The 18,708-nt window shown below is 37.6% G+C and overlaps 2 protein-coding genes across 2 annotated transcripts in view; one reads left to right on the top strand and one right to left on the bottom strand.

Moving 5' to 3' along the window:
* Nucleotides 1–18,708, top strand: part of ANO3 (anoctamin 3) — a 217,737-nt gene that overhangs the window by 182,089 nt on the left and 16,940 nt on the right. Inside the window, exons 15-17 of the mRNA XM_087718950.1 lie at nucleotides 14,267–14,349; nucleotides 14,908–15,048; nucleotides 15,965–16,129. Coding sequence (XP_087575076.1) covers nucleotides 14,267–14,349; nucleotides 14,908–15,048; nucleotides 15,965–16,129 — 389 coding nt within the window. The remainder of the gene's footprint in view (nucleotides 1–14,266; nucleotides 14,350–14,907; nucleotides 15,049–15,964; nucleotides 16,130–18,708) is intronic.
* On the bottom strand, nucleotides 202–10,739 carry MUC15 (mucin 15, cell surface associated). Its single transcript, XM_087718936.1, has 4 exons — nucleotides 10,538–10,739; nucleotides 5,399–6,075; nucleotides 2,503–2,658; nucleotides 202–774 (listed from the first exon to the last, which is right to left on the bottom strand). Exons 2-4 carry the CDS (start codon nucleotides 6,033–6,035, stop codon nucleotides 590–592), a joined length of 978 nt encoding a protein of 325 aa, XP_087575062.1. The 5' UTR covers nucleotides 6,036–6,075; nucleotides 10,538–10,739; the 3' UTR covers nucleotides 202–589.

Raw genomic sequence — 18,708 nt, 5'->3', positions numbered from 1 at the left:
TCTTCTTTGAAAGGGTAAAAAATCCCTTTTGTCCAATATCCTATTTTCAGTAGACATTAGCACAGATTTTGGGGATATTATTAAGCAGAAAAGTTCAGCATTTCTCAGTCTGAAGCATACTGATTGTAAATGATCTTATATTCCGTCATAATTAATAACTTCTTTACAAATATTTGGGTTTAAAAGAAAATTATGCAAATATTTTTATATAAGTAGTTTGGATTGTTTTTGTTTAATTCATAGCATGGATGTCTAAAATAATACAAATGGACCAGAACTTACATTTGTGACCGGTTTACATATGTAGTGTTATCACTTGGTAGGTAACAGCAGAGGCAGCAAATGTCCATCAATAAACATTACCAATATAAAAAAGGTTACTTCAGATCAAGGACCCAGTGTTCTTAGAAGTCTACTCATACTTATGAGTCTGCCAGCATTTCTTCTAATGGGATAGCATATATTCATTCACTCTCATATGCAAAAGATTGGTAAAAAGAGTATGACATGACCTGCAATCATCACTTCCTACACACATTCAAATTTTATAGGGGCCACATGAAGGAACAAGATCTATATGTTTTTAATTCTAACATATGGCTTTATGCATTTCTGCTGAAGGCTGTGATGATGTCATGTCATCCATTGGGATTGCATTGTATGATGTTTCTTTGTGGTTCTGGACAGGGTTCTCACTGGCTGCCATGGGATTGTAGTAGGATATATCTCCAAAGTTTGCATTGAAAGGTTCAGGTGTAGCATCTAGTCGCAGAACTGCAAGATATACATTGACAATATTTACACATGTTTTACACAATACATCTTTGGACAGAATGTTAAAGACATTATGTGAGTTCTTTTAGACCAGGTTTTGCATACAAACTTGCAATACATTAAATCCAATATATACATGCAATTATGTGGGTTCCTCCATGTTTGACTCATGTGACTTGGAATTTTATAGTCATTCATTCATTCATTAAGATAATTGCCCATCTCTCAATTGCAAAAAAAAATGTGGTACTGCACCTCCTTAAAAACTAAGCATAGGGAGAAGTAGGAAATTTGGAAAGCAGCCCACCAGCTATGCCTTCTCATGCATGATAAAACTGTGGAGAGAAGCCTTATTGCAGGCACACAGGTCATTTCACAGCAGCAGCCAGAAATCAAGGTCTTCAAAGGAATGAATTCATGTTTGGGATGAATTCAAATGGTTGGAAAGCTAACTTGGTACGATACTTTAAATCAGCCTTTCCCAAGAATAACCTGACACCTTTCTCCTACCATATCTCCCTCTGCCCATCTTAACTTTGATCTTCCTACTTGCCCTCATTCCCATCAACTCCAACCTTTCCCATTCAGCTCACCTGGCCCCACCCTCAGAGCCACCATATACATCACTGGCATGCAGCCCACAGGAAATCCCTGATAGCTGCTTCTGCACACAACTCAGGAGCTATCCTCAGTCTCTGTAAGTAATCTAACAATTGGACCTCTCTCCCATCAACATAGCTGCCAGCTGGAAACCTCTATCAACAGGATTCCCATCAGTAAGCACCTCACAATTGGACAGGAAGTCATCCCCAGGTCCTTGGTTCTTTCTGAGCTTGGTTGTTTTCTTGCAGATTCTTCATTACCAAATTAAATAAGATCATCATCTTTTCCTCTCTGTCTGGGACCGAGAGAGTGCCAGCTCCCTTTCTCCCTCCAGATACCCAATAAAATTGCTCTGCGAGGTATCCCATCTCATATCAATACAGACTAAAGTTCTTTGTCAAGAGAAATTAGAAAAACAATCTGTTACTAAAGTGTTCCTATCCAAATGGATAAGAGTATTCAAAGTGAAATGAGAGTGAAAAGACTGTTTTCAAGCCAAAGGTCAAAGGTTGAATTTGCAATGTGAGAGAAGTAACAACTGACATCTATTTCTACCCTCTAAATGTACTGCTTTCACATTATGGCAATAGAACCACCAGGAAGTATTGATTAACCCTAAATCAAAATGGCTTTAACTGGCATAAAGAAGAAGAGGAACTGAACATATAGTTATTGCATAACTTCCTTTCCTGTTATTTCTAAAACTTATCCTTTAAAACAGGGTTGTCAAACTGGATTTGTTCAAGGGCCGGATCAGCATTGTAGTCCGTGGGCCGGCCAGAGGGGGGGAATGGGACAGGCCTCCTGCAGTACCCTGCCAGCCAAAACAGGGTGAGTTAGAGCCGTGTGCAGACCCCCCCCATGCCCCGTTTTCAGTCTGAATGGCCTCATGCAGCAACCTGGCGGCTCCCAGCCCATTTTGGCTGTCAGAGGTGTCACCGGCTGGTCCTTTGTTATTTCGAGGCCAGCCTCCCAGGTCATATTTAAGCACTCCGCAGTCCACATCCATCCCGCAGGCCCTGAGTTTGACACCCCTGCTTTAAAATGACACATCTCAAAACCATACTTTCAAACCACAAAATCCATTTGACTCTTATGATTCTATTTCTTGAAATAGATTATTACCTGGATCATTTCTTGTGTCATCATAAAGTCGCTGATGTCCGAACGATTCAGTTTTTCTTTTACCACAGATTAAATATCCAACCAGGCAAATCAGTGCAGAGCCTAATATTGCTCCTACAATTGCTCCAAATATTACCCCTCCATTAATATGGCTTTCTGGAAAACAGATTAACATAATCATCTTCATGAAAACAACATCTGGTGCTAATGAAAATTTGTTTTGTTTTAATTCAGAACTTTTCAGGAATAGACACAGATAAGGTTTAAATGAATGCTGTCCTAAACATTTACTACTTTGGTTATTTAATGGAGGGAAAAAAATTTCTCCTTAAAAAAAATCCAGAGGCAAAGATAATGTGGAAAAGTTCATGCTGAGGGGAAAAAATATCATACCAGGTGGCTGAGAACTGGGTATGAATGTTCTGACTTTCTTTCTACAGTAATCTTTTATCAACCACAGTCTTCCTTGGAGTTAAATCACCATGGAAAAACCCAAGAATAAAAATCTATATTTTGTTTCAATTCCTCCAACACTATATAAGAAATGTAGTCCTCAATTTACAGCCACAGTTGGGACTATAAAATTTATTGTTGAGTAGTACAGTCATTAAATGAGGCATCACATGAATGCAGCTAAATTTACAACCTTTTTTGCATGGTCATTTAGTGAGACATCATGTCATTATGAATTTCAACCTCTTGCTGCTTCCCCATTGAATTTGGTTGTCAGAAGCCAGCTGGAGAAGTTGCAAATGGAGATAATAGACCCTAGTATGCTGCAACCAGTATGCTGCAAAATGCTTAAACATGGGGTAAGAATATAAACTACAATCCATCTAATTAGTTTTGCAAAAATATAAATTCTAGTAAAGGAAAATGTAACTTTCCCTCTTTTCACTGCACTGAATGAAAAAAATAGTTTAAAATATAGACAAAACAATAATTCTCACCTAAGGAAAATGAAATCTTTCTTATAATGCTTTGGACAAGTCTACAAAAAAAACCCTACAGTTACCGTATTTTTGGAGTATAAGATGCACCCTTTTTCCCTCAAAAAAGAGGCTGAAAATCTGGGTGCGTCTTATGCACTGAATACAGCATTTTTTGCCTCCCGAAACCCTGCCCCCTTCACCAAAATGGCCATACATACCAGTTTTCAAGCACTCTAATCATTATCAGTTGACGGTGAGGACACTGCAATGGTCATAAGTGTGAGGAACAATGATAAATCACTTTTTTCAACACCATTGTAATGTTAAACAGTTGCTAAACAAATGGTTGTAAGTCAAGAACTACCAGAAAAACTGTTGAGTTATTATAAAGTGACTGTTATTAGGGAAAGAGGAAAAAACAGAGGAAGCCCAGAGGAAGGTCTTTGTGAATCATTTTGACATAATTACTAATTTAAATCTGAATTGCATAGCCTGTGGCTTTTCAAAGATTCAAGCCATGTGCTGTGAGCCAGAGTCTTAGATGTGGCCTGAAGATTCTGTCCAAAAGTTGCCACTTAATTATCTTTAATGAGGCAAAAGGAGAAAAAGCTTAAACATGGGGTAAGAATATAATCTACAATCCATCTAATTAGTTCTGTAAAAATATAAATTCTAGTAAAGGAAAATGTAACTTTCCCTCTTTTCACTGCACTGAATGAAAAAAATAGTTTAAAATATAGACAAAACAATAATTCTCACCTAAGAAAAATGAAATCTTTCTTATAATGCTTTGGACAAGTCTACAAAAAAAACTATAGTTACCGTATTTTTTGGAGTATAAGACACACCTTTTTCCCTCAAAAAAGAGGCTGAAATCTGGGTGCGTCTTATACACTGAATACAACATTTTTGCCTCCCGAAACCCTGCCCCCTTACCAAAAATGGCCATGCATAGCCTTTAGGAGGTTTCCAAAGTGCTCCTGGAGGCTGGGAAGGCAGAAATGAGCAAAAATGGGCTGTTTTTTGCTCAATTTTGCCCAGCTTCACACCCCCTCCCAGAGCACTCTACAAACCTCCTAAAGGCTATTCATGCTCTTTTTAAAAAAAAACTGGGCCTGTTTTCATGAAAAATGGGCTGTTTTGGGAGGTCTGCAGAGTGCAAAAACTTTTTTTTTTAATTTGCCTCTTCAAAATCTTGGTGCGTCTTATACTCTGATGTATCTTATACTCTGAAAGATACGGTATGTATACCACCCAGAATCAATTTTCATGAGATGGGGGACCATATAAATTTGATTAATAAATAAATAATTTTCACTCATCTAACAACAAATGGACCTACTTGTTTTTAGAAAAGTAGTACAGACTTATTTCATTCTATTACAATGATACTCAATGTATTGAAATTTTAGTAAGAACATCTTTATTGATTCACTCCAGAGGTGTGGTATTCAGCAGGTTCTGACCAGTTCTGGAGAACCAGTAGCAGAAATTTTAATTCGTTTAGAGAAGCAATATATACCACCTCTGACTGCTCCGACCCCATCTATTTTCTGCCTCCCGAATCCCAGCTGATCGGGAGAGAATGGGAATTTTGCAGTAACCTTCCTCTGGAGTGGGGTGAGAATGGAGATTTTACAGTATCCTTCCCCTGTCATGCCCACCGAGCCATGCCATGCCCACCAAGCCGCACCCACAGAACCGGTAGTAAAAAAAATTGAACCCCACCACTGATTCATTCATAATTTTGATTCAACTAAGAACAGGATTACTTAAGATAACATGTTTATCACTTAGATTCCTTTATAATATTCACTTTCTATAATATTCTGTTTCTAAGAATTATTTGTCAACTGCTTTTAAAGTAAAATGATAACAGTAAGCTGTCTACTGTAGAAGGAGTACAATTGCATAGTTAATAGCATTGGGTGGTGACATTAATTAAGGACAATTAATTTTCTTACCTTTTGGGGCTTCTCTTGGTCCTGTAAAGCTATCCGTTGCTTTGGGAGGCAGCTTTGCTGTTGTTGATAATTCAGTTGTAACAGTACTACTCCTAGTAGTTAACAACATAGGTGTTGTATTTGATAGATTTTTAGTGGGATGAAATGTTAAACCATCTACTTGAGTTGTGTTATGGGAAACCCTGGTCGTGAAACTGATGTTAGGAGTGCTTGTGGTGACACTGTTTGATTCAGTTTCAAATGACTTGAAGTAAGTGGTAGCTTCATATTTTCTAGAAGTATTTGCAGGCATTCCCGAAGAGGATATTCTATGCTTTGCATCTTTTGTAGTAAAAGTTGGTGGATGTGTTGTTGGTAATAGCAAAGTGTGAAGAGATGATGTTGGAGTCAGGGTTGAGGTGGTCTTGTTGCTTGGAGTATTGCTTTCTGTTACAGTACTATCATTTGGACTAGCACTGATATTTCTAGATTCTGTAGAAGTTCTATCAAAGGTCACATTGAATATAGTTGGACTCACAGGAGTGCTGCTTACCCTGCTTCTTGAAGATGTGGGATTCACTGTATCTTCACTGTGATTTCTGGCCAACTGCAGACTAATCAGCAGCAAAATGAACAATGTGCCCTCAGATGTTGGCATTATTTCACAGCCTCAATACTTGTTTCTTGGTATACAATGCCTAAGGGGAACATGTTTAAAAATTCATTGAGTTCTTGGTGGAATTTAATATATTCACAGAGAATATCTTCCTGTTCTACTGCTTATATTCCGAATGGGACTAGGAAAGTTAAGTAAATCAGTAATGAAAAATGTCACTGTAAATGTGAATTGTTTATACTTTTTTCATATATTGGAGACTAATACTTCCTAAGATACATCTATGTTTTGTATACATTCAGTATCTGTGTAATTAGTATTCAGGTCAAATTTCCTGATGTCCTAGGGCAGTGATGGCGAACCTATGACACGCGTGTCAGTGCTGACACGCGTAGCCATTTGGGGTGACACGCACAGGATTTCATGCGATTCATCCTCGGCTCCTGCACAGCCGCCGAGGATGAAAGAATCTGTGCTGGAGGAACGGGGGGGGGGGGCGGGACGTGTGATCTCCCCCGCCCACACTCACTTACTGTATCGCCGCCCCCCCTTTCTGAGCGCAGGGGCTGCTGGTAAGGCGTGCGTGCCGTGCGCACACACGTCATCAGCGCGGCGAGGGAGGACCCACAGGAGAGGGAACAGTGCGCGCCTCTCTCCAGTCAGGCCGGCACAGAGAGTCTACTCCTGGGACTGTCGGTTATGACCGCACCACAGCAGGGAACAGCGGAGTGCCAACGGGAACTGTGAGCGCCATTAGCAGCAACTATTGGGGTGCCATGGACTTGTAATTGCCCACAATAACTGAGATAAGTGAGGGGGAGGTTGTGTTAGCTTGTTAGGCTAGTTAACCCCTAATTGGCTATCTATAATTCTATCTGCTGTCACTGGCCCACTGATGGAGCACCCAAAAAATAAAAAACAAAGGTTAAGTAAAGGGAGTGGTAGTGGCAGTGGCCGACCCTTTCAAGAGACATGGAGCGAGATGTATGGCATTATAGAAAAAAATGGCAGATCATTTTGCGTTCTATGTACTGAAACGGTAGTAAGCAGAACGTGGAATATAAATAGACATTTTGAAACTAATCATTCCCAGCTCTTGGAAAAAAGTGAGGATGAAAGGAGAGAATACATTTCCAGGAAGCTACACCTTTATAAGAGCCAATCTAACTCCATCCTTAAATTTATGAAAGGCTCTACAAATTTAAACTCTGCAAGTTTGAGCATTGCTCACTCCATAGCTCAGCATGCAAAAGCGCTTAACAAAGAAGTTACTAAGCAGGTATGTTAAATAATTTGTTTTTGGTTTATTAAATACAATTATATATTGCAATTATACATTTCTGTAGTTTAAACTATAAATTGCGCAAAATTATGTTTTTGTCGAAGTGACACACAACGCGAGTTATGCTCGATTTTTTGCCGATTTTTGACACACCACGCCAAAAAGGTTGCCCATCACTGTCCTAGGGAGAGTCTGTTCTATTATTATGTAGAATGTTAACATAAGAATGTTTATGTATTTAGTCTCATCTGCTATAGTGGAGGCGGTGGGGGTAGATGACTAATTTCATAGCCAGGGACAGAGGCAGAAGCCCGGTTGAAGGCAATTCCATTTAATATAAACCAAAGACATGCACATGTACCCCATTGATAAGAAAGGCTAAAATTATGCTCCTAGCTCTTGTTCTACTAATATCCTTACAACAATCTACTAATAGGTCAGGTTTACTGCAATCTGTGATTATATGTTGGAGCATATGACCTAATTTAATGAGATTCTGATAGGGATGCATCTAATCATCTTAATCCATTTTACATTATTTTTACATGAACTGAATCATATGTCAATCCTCTCAAATATTTGTAACACCCCTTAGTGTTTTCATGCATTATGCATTAACTAGAAATTGCTTTCTGTCAGCCTCATTTCACTGCTTTTGCTTTCTGATGTGGACTTAAACAAAAGTGAAATAAAAACAATCAGACTTTTTAATTATGAATAATTTCTTAGCCTAACATGAGATGTGCATTGCACTTCCATTTGTATCCAGTCCTATTCAGCATATATTTAATATGTCACAGGCTATTCCTGTGAATGCAATCAGACTACATTTACAAAGGGTCTCATTTTATTGGCTTGTAATTATTTTGTCACTCTAGCCAGATACATAAAACAACTAATCATATGTTACTGTTATTTTTAATGTGTATTTTATCTAGCTAGTTCTATTCCAAATGTAGCTATTATTTTAGTTAATTGACTCAAATCATTTTAGTTACTTTTCCCCATAAGTGAAATTATTCAATATATAAAACTAATGTGCTTAATCTGGGTTACAATTCATGATAAGATTGTCATACTCTGTGGCATTTAGCCATAGCTAATAACTATAAAGCCACCAACAGAAAGAATAAAAAATAATGTGACCTTTTATGTTATGTCATTTAATATTAACATACCCAAAACATTTATTTTTGAATTTTGCCTAAATCTTTCCTTTGTACATGAAAGCAGTGGTGGGATTAAAATAATTTAACAACTGGTTCTCTGCTCTAATGATTTCTTCCAATAACTCTGTGTGTGTGTGTGTGTGTGTGTGTGTGTGTGTATCTGTCTGTCTGTCTGTCTGTCTGTCTGCCTACCTGCCTGCCTGCCTGCCTGCCTGCCTGCCTGCCTGCCTGCCTGCCTTCCTGCCTGCTTGTATTCGGGTCTTTTCCCGTGTAAGATTGAGATTGTCTTGGCAACGTTTCGGTGAGGTCCCACTCACCATCTTCAGGCTGGTGTTTTCGGCTTCGTGCTTGTGCAACATGACATTAATCTTCAATGACCTGAAGAAAATTTCATCTCAGGCAGCTTATGAAATGACCTCAGAGTCAGTGCCAGTCTGAACTTTGGGAGAAAGCTATTTCTCAAAGTGGAAGCCGTTACATAAATAATTCTCTAAAAGTCTTACAGTTGTCATCTATCTCATATGGGGAATAACAATATCCTCAATTGGGATGAGCACGTAGGATGGATTAGTTCTACCTCGAGTGTTTCTGAGAGGTAAGCCATTGAGGTCATTTAAGGTCAAAATCAACACTATGAATTGTGCCTAGAAATGTAATGGAAGCCAATGCAGTTTTCGGCAGCGTAAGGATTACCTTACTATTACAGCTCTCACCAAGAAGTGGCCAATTGCATTTTGCATCAATGGCAGTTTCCAAGTAGGGCTCAAAGACAACCCCACATGAAGTACATTGTGGTAGCATAATCTGATGCATGAGTTTCTGTGACTATGGCTTTAGCAACTGGAGTCTTTAAATTCAGGCCATCTGTTGGTAAATTCTCAGCCTTGATTTGGCTTGAAGTTACTATTAGATGCTAAGCCCAGATCTCAAAGATCATTAGATTGTTACCCCTCTTTTCCTTCGGAGGGACTGTAATAATAAATATGTGCAACAGGAAATTAATTGAAAAATAAATAAAAATAACAAAGAATGAAACATTAATCTAAGTAAAAAAAGCCCATCTACCACTTCCAAACTAGAGTCACATGTAGACTTTGGTAAGTGACATAATTGTTACAAGAGTTGGAACAATTTCTTCAAAAGATGATCTACATGTCTTTACTTTCATTGCCATGAAGTAGGAATATACACACTTATCAGTTAATTTTTTTATTTTCTTATACACTGTATAAAAAGGGAATCTAGCTTGTATTAAAATTTTATGATTAAATATAATCTTATTTTTGAGGTAAATAACTTTAAAGTTAAAATACCTTATATACATGGAGGTTAAAATGACTAAAATATAATGAACCATGCAAGTAAAATCCTGGCTATAATTTCTCTCTTTTTTCCTTTTCATTGTTAGCGATTGTCACAATGTTTTTTTGTTTTTGTTTTCTCCACTGGAGAAATGCAGATGATAGATAGATAGATAGATAGATAGATAGATAGATAGATAGATAGATAGATAGATAGATAGATAGATAGATAGATAGATAGGCAGGCAGGCAGGCAGGCAGGCAGGCAGGCAGGCAGGCAGGCAGGCAGGCAGGCAGGCAGGCAGGCAGGCACATAGATACACGTACACACACACACACACAAACAAACACATTTTTACATTGTTATGAAAAGTGTGAAACTGCAAATGATGAAATCCAAACTTTGAACTTGACAGGCACGGTAATAATAATGATAATAATAAAAAAATAACCCAATCAGAAGTTGCCATCCAGTAAAAAGATTGTTGGAGTAATCCTCTATGTACATGTTGTGAAAACAAATTAGCATTTAAAGTGATATTGTGCTACCTCAGCAACAGTTTCACATACGTAGACTTTCTAACAATGAACACAAAAAGGAGTTATAAACGCAATATCAATTAAATATGCTAGTTTCACATCTTTAAGAACGGTCCAGAAGTGTGCCAGATGATTTAACTGATCTGGACATGACCTAGCTGACAGAAACAGAAGTTTTTAACCAAGCAGACTTATAAAAGGTGACTGCAAGTGAAATTGCTGAATGAAAGCCATGAAAAGAAAACCACTTACCTTTTCAACTCAGCAATGTTCGAAAAGTGCTGTATTATTTGCTTCTAAACTCGAGTGCAATTAGCTTAACAGTCTGCTGAAAAGAAGAGAAGGCAAGTAATGGAAGTATATCAATGCTGCAGTGGACAGGAATGCAGGGTAGGAATTAAATTAGGTGGGGCTCTACTTCTCTGGGTGTAACAGATCACCTGAGAACCAGAATGACTGCTTCTCAGTAGTCATTGTGAAGGCATACCATTCATAGAATGTGAAACTATTGAAATTAAGGGGACGGGAAGTATCAGAAGTATTCTGATACTTCCCCCAATGATGCATGATGTGTAATGTGTTCTACGAGAAAAATATTTTCAAATATGAGAGAGGGAGGGAGGGAGGAAGGAGAGAGAGAGAGAGAGAGAGAGAGAGAGAGAGAGAGAGAGAGAGAGAGAGAGAGAGAGATTTTAGAAATGACCTGCCAATTTTGTAATATACACTTTTACAACTTAGCAGTTTGAGCTGAGGATCCAAATGTTGTTGCTGCTGTTGTTGTCTTAATTGACTGTCTTTCAAAAAGTTCCAAAAAATAAATCCCAAAATATTTGATTAAAGAACTGTCACTGTTCTAGCCACAACCCACTGTGTTTCAATCTGCTTCAGCTTGAGGCAACATTGCTGTTAAACTTTATATCTAAATATTGCAAACTAAATAGGGAACCAATTTTCTTTGCCTGTGTAATTAAAAGAAAAAGAAATCTGCTCTGTATGTTACATTGCTCTTCTTGTCTAGCAAGGGTTGACATGAGAGTAAATTACAAATTATATATGCAGCCTACTAATCAAAGAGAGAAAGCTTTTTGAAGAACAACACTTTCATTTTCTCCAGCCCTATGCACTCTCCTGAATTCTTAAAATGCATCACTTCATAGACAAGCTTCTAAATAATGACTCTTATCAGGGAAGCTGAGGAAAGGAGAAGATCACTCAGGTGGAAAGCTCTGTCTAATAAGTAGAACTCTGGAGTCCTTAATGCAGGTCTGTCAAACTCCTGGCCCATGGGCCAGATGCGTCATGCGCTAGCTATGACCAGTTTAGCGAAGGGGTGAAAAGTCCAGATATATCACATGATGCCGCCATGAAGATGTGAGTTTGACAACCCTGCCTTAGTGGTTCTCTGAGGTTGGTGGTTTTCTTGCAAAAGTTTCATTACCAAACTAAATAACATCATCACTGCTAGAAGGGAATGGGGTTTGCTCTAATTTTTATAGACTGGCAGCTTGTTCTGGTCAGTATTGATAGAAGTGTCCGTGGTGATTCCTTTATTAGGCTATTATTTACTACTAGTTTGTTTATCTGCATTGGTAGACACTGGTAGATAAAAATAAAAGCAAATTCCACTCCTTTCTAGCACTGACAATGTGAAGTTATTTAGTAATAAAACTTCTGCAAGAAAATCACCAAGCTCAGAGAGTACCAAGAACTGCAACAATTCAACCTGAACTGCAAATATTATCTTGTATAAGTAGAACTGTTTATCCCATTCTAACCAATAACCATTATTTTGTTGTGATTCATGAAGAAGCAGTAGAACTGCTTTTTGCTTATTCTTTCTACCAGTACTTCTCATGATATTAACTTTAACCTTTACAATTGAATAAATCTAAATAGACAAGTATTTCTACATGTTTAGAAACATCTCCCGCAAGGTACCATTATAACTTTATTTCCTTTCCTATATGTGGCAACTTTTCAATATGTCAGGTTTCCTGCCAGTCCACTTTGGGAAGGTTGTATTTTTTCCAAGTGTTTTGAGAAAGGAACTCACTCAGGTGTTACTGAAATGTGCTGGATTTGTTCTTAGTTAAAATTCTTGAAGTATTTAAGGATACTTCATAGACTACTTCAGATAATTTCTCCGACAAGCTACTCTGCACCAGAACAGGATGCACGTCTTTCCCAAAACCACATAATGAAGAACTTTATAGTGTCTCATTATTTCATGATTCCTTTTACTTATTTATTTTTATTTATTAAATGTATATAAGTACCCTCAAAACATGACTATGAGTAATGTATACCTAATATTGCATCAAAATGACTTTCATAATGACTGAGGTTCAAATACAAAAAGGATAGATAGTAGATGCATCCAGTTCTGTGAAGTTCTGCCTTTTCCTATGTGTAACATTTTAAGTAGAGGGATATATATTTCTAAGCCAACATGGTTGCCAACATGAAATATTTAACCATGTTTTAAGTATCACATTTGTATCTCAGGTATAGTATTAGTGATAAAACTGATGGATAGTGGTATATAGTAAGAGCCCTGTTGGCACAGTGGTTAAGTGGAGTACTGCAGGCATACTCTGCTCACAGCCTGGAGTTTGATCCTGACAGGGCTCAAGGTTGACTCAGTCTTCTATTCTTCCAAGGTTGGTAAAATGACGGCCCATATTTTTGGGACCAATATGCAAATAATGATTACATTGTAAGCAGCCCAGAGAGTGCTAAAGAATGTTGGGGTGGTATATTAAGTCTAAAATGCCATTGCTATTGCTATTTCTCAACTGCTACATTAAAAGCTATAATTAAAATTTTAGTGGGGAAAACAATTTCTTCCCCAAGATTAGAATGGCCCCAACCCTGCTGGTTTTTGTTTAAATGTTAGTTGCTCAGAGTGAAATGAACAGCCATTTGGGATGGATGAATTTCTGTTCTACTACATCAACTCCAATAAAGAACTCATGCTATCTGGGGCAAAGCTTTTAAGGTTTCTTTTACCAGGAAATTTGCCATGGTTAGAGCCTCCACCCATCTGTTATTAATCACTTACTATAAATGTCATAACAAATTCTAGGACACATTGCAAAAGGGCAAGTGCTCTTCTTTAAGGTGACTTGACAGGTAACCTGTCATGTTAGCACTACACAATGCTCTTGAGTGAGAAATTAAATACCTGGAGTATATAACATAGCAAAAATGATGTTCAGAGCAAGATGACCAAAGGTCAGTGGGAATCTTCTACAAGCACTGCCAAGATGGAACTGTGACTATGGGAAAATAAAATGGTAAAGCTTATGAGTGCAATCTCCAACCATTTTGTCTTTCTTCAATGTTTGTAATGCTGAATATGTGACCATCAAGGCAGTGCCTACTTAAGGACATATGGTACTCCTTAGCCACATTGACTTATGGTGCTTTCTTCTGCTGATGTTAATGATTTGTCTTTTTTAAACTATTTGGAATGAGCGGTGGCATTGATGACTATGTTTTGGTGCCTCAAGCCAGTGCCTTTTTAGCCTTAACCTAAAGCCAGCCCTGTGATAGTCATTACATTAATGAAAAATCTATAGATACAGCTTCATTTTTTTGTTATTTTTTTTCAAAGTATGACATTTGCAACTTAAAGCTGAAAAACCCACCACTGTGAATTTTCACTTGAAAGCAGAAATGCAACTTTTCTTAACTAGTTCTGAGAACGCCCCTTTACTTTAGCAAATTGAATTTCTGCATTTAATGATGCCTCACCATTTTCAAAGAGATGTAGAAGTTAAACAATATAGGTGTCAGCATAGGTTACATCAACATAGGTTACATATATTATGAAACTGGATAAATCCCTATGCTACAAAAGTATTCAAGAAAATAGACAATTCAATTTTCTCAGAATTCCTTTCTAAATTTGGAATTGTGGACCAATAAACTATCAATCACCTCAGTGATATTGACATATATCTCATGGTTTTTTTACAGCTACAGTCTTCTTAGAATTTTGGAAAAGACGACGAGCTGTACTTACTTACGATTGGGACCTCATAGACTGGGAAGATGAAGAGGTAAGAATCCTTTATAATAGCAGTTTTGATATCTACATGTGTTGATTTTTCAAGACTGACAGGTACCATGCAACATGTCTGCCTCTTTGACAGCTTATATTTATTGAATGTCAACTCCAGCTTGATTTCTTTTACACCTAATTATTTGAATGTGTGTGTGCGCGCACACATATACACACAAGATTACAGCCTGACAAATGAATAATAATAGAATGTTGGCTGAATTAAGCATTTAAAGAAATAGATATAGATGATAAACTTCTTTCAATCACTTCTGTAGAGAGAGAGTTACCTTCGGCAAGGCAAGAAGCATGCAAGTTTGATTGACAAGCAGGCAGGCAAACCAATAAACAAATAAATAGTTTGTATATGGCATTTGTGTGCCAGGATCACTTTTCTTAGTATGTGTTTCCATTTATGATAATGCTAGCTTGTTGTTGTAGCCAACAGAACTCTAGAATTTGGATGTTCATGAATATAGTCCACTATTCCCACTACAATGAGACATATATCCACACACAAACAAGTCTGGACTAAATTAAAACTTTGCAATTGCAGGAAGAACTTCGTCCCCAGTTTGAAGCAAAATATTCTCAAGTGGAGCGAGTAAATCCTATAACAGGAAAACCTGAACCTTTTCAACCTTTTCCTGATAAACTTACTCGACTGATGGTATCTGTGTCAGGAATATTTTTCATGGTAAAATCTCTGAAATTGTCTACTTCTTGTTTGTATTTGTATTTGTATTTATTTGGTTTGTATGCCGCCCAATCTCGGAAGACTCAGGGCGGCTTACAGGTAAAAAAGAGAAGGGGGGACATACAAAGAATACAAACAACATTAAAATTCGACAACATTCATAACTTAAGATGGGGCTGGATAAATCAACAGCCCCAGGCCTGCCAGAACAGCCAGGTCTTAGTCGCTTTGCGGAAGGCCGGGAAGGTAGTAAGGGTCCGGATCTCAACGGGGAGATTGTTTCATAGGGCCGGAGCAGCTACAGAGAAGGCCCTCCCCTGGGGAGTCACCAGCTGACATTGACCAACAGATAGAATCTGGAGGAGGCCTAATCTGTGCAATCTAATAGGTCTCTGGGAGGTAACTTGTTGTATTCCTTGTTGACATTTGTCAAATTATTCTGACCTAATGAATAATACAGGTAGTCCTTGACGTACGACCGCAATTAAGCTCAATATTTCTGTTGCTAAGTGAGACATTTGTTACATGTCTATTTTACAACCTTTCTCGCCATATTTATTAAGTGAATCACTGCAGTTGTTAAGTTAGCAACACAGTTGTTAAGTGAATCTGTCTGTCCCATTGATTTCACTTGTCAGAAGATCCCAAAGGGGGATCCCATAACCTAACGGTCAATATGAGTCGGTTGCCAAACGTTTGAATTTTGATCATGTGACCATGGGGATGCTACAATGGTCATAAGCATGAAAAAGGGACATAACTCGCTTTTTTCAGTGGTGTTGTAACTTTGAACAGTCACTAAACGAACTGTTCTAAATTGAGGACTACCTGTAGAGATGAGTCACATAATAATGGAGTCACGTCTTGGTCTTAATGCTCAATTGTATGTGTTTCTTCAATTTTCATATGTCTGCAGATTTCATTAGTGCTAACTGCAGTGTTCGCAGTGGTGGTCTATCGTCTGGTGGCTATGGAGCGGTTTGCCTCTTTCCAATGGTATTTCATAAAAATGTACTGGCAGTTTGCAACTTCAGGCACTGGTGTCTGTATCAACTTTATAATCATCATGTCCCTTAATGTAGTAAGTTCCTGACTTTTTTGGATTGTGTGTGAAAATTTAGATATATCAATAAATGCATTAAAATATAAAGTTGGTACACTATGTTTGACGGTTTGCTATAATCTCAACAAATCTGAAAGGAACTGATTCCAGTTTAGAATCTAATTTACATTTGAATTTTTTCCTGTTCAGATATAAGTATAATTAATTTACAATTTATTTTTTTTAAAAAAAATTAAAACACAAATAATACAAACAGTACATATATAATACAAAAAAAAAAAAAGAAAAAAGAAAAAATCACCTATTACAGTGCGCCACCAACCCCTGGAGACCTTTTTTTTTCACCCTTATATTTCTTAGATATACAATATATTCCAATTGTGGCCTTATACTCTCCATATATTCTTGAGTAGGTTTATTCCCTTTGCCTCCCACCAACACTGATTTTATGAAATCCCCCCATATTTCATTATAATTATTTACTTTAATCATTCTTTTTAAGTTTAATTACTGTTGTTAATTTATCATTTGCTGCCATACTCTAAATGTCATTATACCACTCATTTCTTTGAATATCCCAATTTCATCCCCAATATTTAGCCATTACTAATCTACCTGCTCAACTTTTAAGAGCAACACAGTCCTGTGCTATTCTGATTATGTAAGCTGGTTAAAGTGCTAAGTCTTTCACAATTCATATCAAGAACTAGTGTAAAAAAAAATGTGAGACTAAGGACTGGCAACCGACTGTGTTATGGAATTCAGAGTTAATTAGTTATCTTTCAATTTAATGTTCACCACAGTGTTGCCGTGACGATAATGTGAATGTGAGGAAAGACCCTTTTAAATAACATCTCAAAGGTACTTTTTTTTTCCAAAAGGCAACCAGGCTTTCTTGGTTTTCTTCTTTGAAAATATTTACAATAGCTTTTCATTCAAGAAGCTTCTTCAGTTCAGAAATGAAGAAGCTTCTTGGATGAGAAGCGAAATGTTTTCAAAGAAAAACCCAAGAAAGTCTTTTGGGGAAAAAAAGCATCTTTGGGATAACCATGACCTAGCTCAGGGGTGTCAAACTCAATTTCATTGAGGGCCACATCAGGGTTGTGTTTGATTTTGGGGGCTGGGGGGGGCATGGCCAGCTCAACATCATTTGTGTCCGGCCGCCTGTTCTGGCCCAAGCGCTGTGCCAGCAAAAACAGGCTTCTGAACTCCGTTTTTGACCGTGATGGCTTCCTGCAACCCACTGTCAGTGAAAAATTTGCTGGCAGAGGCACCATGGACCAGTCCTTTGCTGTTTCCAGGATAGCCCTGCAGGCCAGATCCGGCCCCTGGGCCTTGAGTTTGATACCCCTGACCTAGATGATTGAGTACCTCCATAGACACTTGTAAATAAACCTTCTTGAAAGATTTTAAAATATAATCATGAAATTAATGTTCAAAGAGTGTTCAACACACAACCAATTGCTGAATTGTCTTAGATAGTTAACAATAGCTTTCTAGTTAGTTTATGGTATACCAGCAAAAACAGCTCAAAATGCTTGCTTAAAATCAGAAGCCAGAAGAATGAAAATGCTTTTTAAAAACTAAAACACTGCTACCATCGCATGATAATCCCTAAGGTATGGCAAATGAAAGTTCTTGGTCTGGAAATGAGATTATAACAGATATAACTCAGGCTGTTCTGCAGCAAGCATTTGCAGTCAATGCCATGGCTGAGGTAGCCCATTGATTGATTGCTATCTGCATTCCTGTACTTTCTAGACAAATCAGACACTAAAGCACTCTCAGGGGATGAACAAAGAACCATTTGATGCTGCAGACCATTAGTAATAAGACGGGCATCCATATAGTGCACACTAAGGTATACTACGACTGAAAAATAAGCAAGACTTAATTAGCTGGCTGGTACTTCAAACTACACAGTGCAGACAGCTTGAAACTGGAGGGAATACTTGCATTCTTCACATGAAGCCTTCCAAAGTTATAACAGAACAGAAAGAGAAAAACATTAAACACATAATTGTAAACTTGTTCTGAATTTGAATGTTGATGAAATGTTTATAAATTCAAGTCACATTTAGTTTTCATCTTGCCCCTGTTTATTTTCTGGAGTACAATTGCTAATACACCACTGGGAGCCTGGAAAAAAAAGAAAAGTACATCAGTGACATAACATCCACTTCTAAATTCAAGAGTTCTTCAGTTCCTGGACTGAAATAGAAATTTTGGAACTATTTGTTCTAATAAGTTCATTCTATGTTGATGTAATCTTATTCTTGGTTACTGTGCAGTTTAAACACAATGAAACAATAGGTATTTAATGAGAAAGTTGTTTTCCCTCAAAAAGATATCTTTATAAATATATTTCTCATAAATAATAACAACAACAACAACAACACACACAAAAACACATATTGCTATTACTATTGCTATTTGCCATCAATCCTACCCCTGTTATTAGTTGTACAGCATGTTAAGGTAAAGGTTTCCCTTGCCCATATATGGTAGTCGTTCCTGACTCTAGGGGGGGTGCTCATCTCCGTTTCAAAGCCAAAGAGCCAGCGCTGTTCGAAGACGTCTCCGTAGGCATGTGGTTG

This window comes from Thamnophis sirtalis, unplaced genomic scaffold, assembly GCF_051295495.1.
Source record: "Thamnophis sirtalis isolate CommonGarterSnake01/CBP01778 unplaced genomic scaffold, rThaSir2_p1.2 scaffold_1, whole genome shotgun sequence".
NCBI lineage: Eukaryota > Metazoa > Chordata > Lepidosauria > Squamata > Natricidae > Thamnophis > Thamnophis sirtalis.
The sequence above is the reverse complement of the archived record's forward strand: the minus strand, read 5'-3'. Positions and strand labels throughout refer to the sequence as shown.